The sequence below is a fragment of the Nuphar pumila genome, chromosome 7, assembly GCF_984573655.1.
Source record: "Nuphar pumila chromosome 7, dmNupPumi1.hap1.1, whole genome shotgun sequence".
Lineage (NCBI taxonomy): Eukaryota > Viridiplantae > Streptophyta > Magnoliopsida > Nymphaeales > Nymphaeaceae > Nuphar > Nuphar pumila.
The window spans coordinates 40,328,805-40,334,784 of NC_143255.1; the positions used below are offsets into that span (position 1 = coordinate 40,328,805).

General features: G+C 38.4%; 1 protein-coding gene across 1 annotated transcript; it reads left to right on the top strand.

Moving 5' to 3' along the window:
• The first annotated feature begins 402 nt into the window (after nt 1-402).
• On the top strand, nt 403-5,538 carry LOC149832017 (membrane protein PM19L-like). The gene is made up of 4 exons (XM_090013137.1): nt 403-529; nt 2,020-2,239; nt 2,389-2,434; nt 5,443-5,538. The coding sequence occupies exons 1-4, from the start codon at nt 403-405 to the stop codon at nt 5,536-5,538; spliced, it is 489 nt and encodes a 162-aa protein (XP_089869263.1).
• The last annotated feature ends 442 nt before the right edge of the window (nt 5,539-5,980 follow it).

Genomic DNA, 5,980 nt, shown 5'->3' on the forward strand with positions numbered 1-5,980 from the left:
AGCTACGTGGGTGCAGTCAAGTCTTATGTCAATTGGACCAGGTCAGCTTTCAGTCCTGGACCTGGACCTGGACCCACGGCTCTCTCTTTTCTTTGCTAGTAGTTCTGTTCAAGTATAGTTAAAAGAAAGAAGGAATACGTACTAGTAAAGCATACAAATGGGACATCCCCTAAGAGTATATTTCATATTTGCTTGGGTGACAAGTATCCACTTTACACCCTGGCCAACCTTAAACCCTCAGACTTGAACAAGTAAAGAACATATGGTTGGTCCATATCCCTATAAATCCATCGACTATACTTTGCCATCTCAGCCATCCATTCACATCCAAACTCTCTCTCTCTCTCTCTCTCTCTCTCTCTCTCTCTCTCTCTCTCTCTCTCTCTCTCTAGTGCAACTAACATGGCAGCTGAACAACAAAAGGGAGTTGCAGGCATACTTATGTTCCTAAACTTCTGCATGTATGTGATCGTATGTTCAATTGGAGGATGGGCCGTTAATGATGCCATAGAACATGGTTTCATTATAGGTAAGCAATTGTATGGCGTGCTCTACACTATTTTAGTTTTGTGATCTCTACTGCATAGTGACAAATGTTAAAAACGGCAAAATCTCGTTTTTTAAAAACTTGTGAGAATTTGACAAATTTTCGTAAATCTCGCATTCCGCAAAATCTTGGCAATAAAAAATAAATTAAAAAATATTTTTATAAGAAAATATTAATGAAATTTATTTAAAAATAAAAATACACGTTTTTTTCATGATAATTAGCCATTTAAAACATAAATATCGCGTTTAAATCATGGTATTTATGTTTTTTCATAAATCTCATGATATTTTGAAAATCTCAGGAGAAATTGCTGTTTTAAACTTTCAGGCAATTTCTCGCGATATTTGTCACTATGGAGTCTACTGTCTCATGGTTTTCCTTTGGGAGTGCATTTGAGTGTTGTTGAAGGATGCTCCGTGCACTGCAATCCGTGCTTTCCTCATGGATGGGAACCGTTAATGCGGTAAAAGGGGGGTTTTACTTTGATTTTGCCCCCCCCCCCCCGCTTTCCTTGCGGAAAGCAGGTGCCCTGTTTGCATGTGATTGTGAGCCCCACGAAAAGGTGTGGGGTTTTGTGCCATTCCGCATAAACCCCCTTTTACCATGACATGCAAACGGGCGCTTAGGACCTGTTTGTTTCATTCTCATGAAAAGTAACCACATGTCATGGGGTTGGCAAACTCAGAGTGTGCAATCACATTGCCCCCACTTTGAGTGTATAGCGACCGCGCTCCATCTCTGATGAGCCCCACAGCCTACAGGCTGTATCTCAGAGATGGAGGGCGGTCAGGTGCGGCTGCACACTCAAAAGTGTGCATTGTGATTGCACCTAATATGCCGTCAAAAGCTCATGCCAAGAGGTTTCTTTTAGGCCTGGCAGGTTGTTTTGCCTCCATTGAAAGGAATCATATTCCATGGAACTGGCACGAGCCTTCAAAAACTCATGTCAAGTGGTTTTTCCCATCAAACACCTTTCCAATGAGGGGAAGCATGGATCAGTTTTCACATAAAAAAAGAGATACGTGGGAAAAGTTGCAGCACACAGACGCCCAAACCACTGGATGACACGTAGTGGCTGCCCCCCCACCGTTAAGAGAGGGCCCCACGCCTCTCCACGCTTTCGGCTCAACACGTTATATGTGTTTAGCCCAATCACACAACCACGACTCCACAGCCACAAGGTGCCAGCATGGACTTTTTCCACCTCTCATTTGTGTTTGTTTCACCATGATGGAAAGGGAGTGCCAGCATGGCAATTTCCCATGAAAAGAGACTGAAACAAACAGGTTGTTATGTTAACGGGATAATTGTCAATCCCTTGTATCACCAAAGTTCTAATTATCTTTTTAATTGAAGTTTATTCTTTCAAAAAAAAAATATTGGCAAGATATCTGGACTCGTAAGTGTCTTTATATCTTGGTTGCAAATTTTTTACAAGTAGTCTTACCATGTAACTGTGGCATGTGCAGGTCCAGGCTTGGTTCTTCCAGCTCATTTCTCGCCAGTGTTTTTTCCTAAGGGAAACGCGGCGACCGGTTTCTTCGTGATATTTGCATTGATTGCTGGAGTCGTCGGAGCAGCTTCGGTGCTTGCCGGAATCAATCATTTTCGATCCTGGAATTATGAGACCTTGCCCTCTGCTGCATCACCTGCTCTTGTTTCATGGACCCTCACACTTCTGGCGATGGGGTAACCAATATCACTAATTTCCCCTGTTTTTTTACCAAATCGTTTTTTATTTGCATATGGGAGTGATTTCACCATGTAAAAATTGAAAAAAACCCACTAAATTAGCAACTCAAAGTTAATTGAATCGATTCTTAATCTCGATTTGTCAGGTTTGCCTGCAAGGAGATTGAACTACATGGGAGGAATACATGTTTGGTAATCTCTCTCTCTCTCTCTCTCTCTCTCTCTCTCTCTCTCTCTCTCTCTATATATATATATATATATATATATATACTAGAACATGAGAACTAATGTATGAATTGCGATTTTCATGGATTTTTTGTTCTTTTTGTCTTGAATCTAACCTGTGATCTACATGCTTGGTTTTATAAAAACACACTCTTGAAGGCTTTAAAATCAATGACTCACAATCTTTTCCTATCAAGTTCACCATGCCAAGCACATCCACATGGTTGGATTGGAATTGCCTATATTTCTAGTTCTCATATTTAGTTTTCATATTTCAGTTCTCATATTCTAGTGACTATATATATATATATATATATATATATATATATAGTTTCAAGGGTGGATCAGGTGCAATCACATTGTACACTGTTTCGCTACTAGGGGTGTACGATGAGCCGAGCTCAGCTCGGGCTCGGCTTGTTTAAGCTCAACTCAAGCTTGCTTATGAAGATAAATGAGTCGGGCTAGACAAACAAGCCAAGCTTGATCAGTGCACTAACCTCGAAAAGCTCGGTTAGATTGGATCTGATATTGTGCAAGTGATACTAAAATCTATTTTTGCTTTAGTGAGCAGGGCGATTGCTTTTGGTCAAAAGGTAATTAATGTTATTTTTTACTTTTGTGTACTTAATGTACTTTTTGCTTTGTCCTACCTTACGAGGACTTTCTGTTTTGTAGAGGATTTTATAAAAACATGACTAAAATTGTCTACCTAAGATACCTTTGTATCTGAAAAGGATGGCCTACTCTAGTGGTGAGGCCTTAAACAGTTGTGTAGATGTGGCTTGTTCAAATCTTTCCTTTAAAACTTCAAAGCACTTTTTTTTAAATAGGGTCAAGCACGGCTCGGCTCAAGCTCGGAATCTAGTTGAGCTTGGTCAGTGTTGTTCGAGCTCGAGCCGAGTTCGATATCCAACATATTTTTGGTCGAGCCAAGCTTAAACAGCCCAAGCTCGGCTAGTGTGCACCCCTAGCTGCTACTCTTGACTAGCTTCCATCTTTGGTATACAGGCTACAAGCTATGAATTGTGTGGTCCAATGGATGATGTAGGGAAAAAATCAGGTGCAGTGGCACACTAAAGTGTACATGTGATAGCGCCTTATTTGTCGTTCAATTTATAGGATTTTGTTTGACATCCAACTGAATCTGACTACGATTAGTCAAGATCACTACGCCAAGTTGAATCTAATTAATAATTAGATTTGATTTTGAGTTTTGCCAAATCTGACAAACATATGAATTTGATGTATATCCAAATCCAGTTAGATGTACAAAATCATATTTAATATGAGAGTTTTTCTGTATTAAATCTGATACAGAAGCAGAGTAGCTTGCAGCTTAGTCCAAGAGATCTATTTGGATCTAGTTCTAGTTTAGGTTCTATTTAATTTTGGTCTTTTGAATGTAATGGATCCATCTCAAATCTGAAACTTAGGGTTTCTCGTGTTTTTCCTATAAATACTCATTATTGAGATTTTTCAAACTGGTTGATTGGATTGAAATTTGATATTTTATTTAGTTTATGCTTTAATTAATTGTCTTATTTTTTCACTAATCTTGCTTTGATAGTGTAGATTTGTAGTAGTGTAACTTAGTTCATCTGTGAATCGAGCAAACGATTCACGTCAAAGTGGTATCAGAGGGCCTTGATTCCATTTGAGGAATGGTCATGTCAGTTTTTTCAGTCACGTGGCCTTTATTATGGAGGACCGAATAACGTCATGCGTCAATTAGATTATTTATAGTATCAACAAATTTCCATGGTTTTGGGTACAGTTTTGAGTTCTAAACCGAGTGAACCTTAACTCAGCCCCAAAACCACAAAGTTGGATTCAAAAACATTTTTTAGTCCTAATATATTGAGTCAAACCCAAACTAGACCTAATCAGACCCGAACAGAGCTCTAGTTTGAACCGGGTCAATACAAGACCCAATAAAATTTTGATCTGGATCGGATGTTAGCTAGACCATATACCCTCAAACCGGATCAAGAATCTAACCTATCTCATTTTGGGTTGGACGATTTAATATCCTCCTGATCCAATCACGATCCAACCAGTTCCTTACCAAGCCTGTCATCCTGGCCACTTGATTTTTTAATCTAACCTAGCCCAAAACCAAATGCTATCCTACCCATTCGACCCAGGACCCATCCAAGCCTACTTTGATCCATATAAAGTATACTTAGGTCCAATTGATTCTAAATGGATCCAAATGCCTCTTAAGTTGGATCTTCATAATTTGGTTTATGTCCCAAGTGAATACCCGTTTATTTCCCTGCTACATCCATCATCTGGGATCAAATAATCATTTTGCACTTATTTGGGCATTATTTGGATCTAATATCATCAGTGCTATTGATACCTCTGAAAATTTGTTATAGTTTGTTGTTTCCTACAGGTGTAGTGTAATTAGAAGAAGCGTAAGCAAGATCCAGACTTGAGAGCAAGTCTTTGCCAATTCAAAGAGAATGATGTAGAAAGCAGAGTAACGTGCAGCTCGGATTCAAGAGATCCATTTTGATTCGTTTCTAGTTTGGGTCTTTATCTGGGTTTTGTTTAACTTTAATGTAATGGATCCAAAATAGACTTAGGGGTTTCTTGTGTTTTTCCTATAAATACTCATTATAAAGATTTCTTAAAGTGGTTGATTAGATTGAAACTTTATACTTTTTTTAGTTTATGCATTAATTAATTATTTTATTTTCCATTAATCTTACTTTGGTAGCATAGATATATGTAAGAGTAGCTTAACTTAGTTGTTATTCTATGAATCCGGCAACCGATTTGTGTCAAAATCTGATCCAGATTAAACAATATTCGATAGTCGATCTGGTATTTAATTTTCTCATCCGAACTGAGTTCAAACCATTTGCATCCCTTTGTGCATGCCCATCTAATACTTGGTCATAATCCTTGAACCTAGCTATTTTTTACTATCAGACATTTTATGAAATGATTTAATGGATATGCAGATAACAATGGAGGCGTTTGTGATCATCCTGTCAGCAACTCAACTCCTCTACATTGCTGCGATCCATGGAGCAGCAAGTGTGCCTCCACGACGATGAGACCTTCCAGTTCATGCCATGTTTGTGCTTTTCTAAAGGGATTGGGATTGGGATTGGTTGCCGTTTGTTTGATGTGTACTGTTTATTAACTTTGATTATTTGACATTATTTTATAATCTGGTCTATTGTGTTATAATTTTTTTCGTTCTAGCAAATAAAGAGGGTGTTCTGTACATAGTCACAAATATGGTTCTCGGAAAAATCTTGGTTAGGAAAATCTGGCGATAGGTAAGGCATTGTTGGAAGAGAGAAAAACTTTCATAGGAAAAGAAAGTTTTGCTTATGAGAAGTTTTCCAAAAGAAAGTTTTTTTCGCTTGTTTGTGTAGCATGAGAAAAATAGAGTGGAAAAATGTGAGATGGTGAGATGGTGGGTGGTAGTAGTGGTGAGATGGGTGGCAGGGAGTGTAAAAATAAATTTTCTCTTGATTGAAAACATTCCTT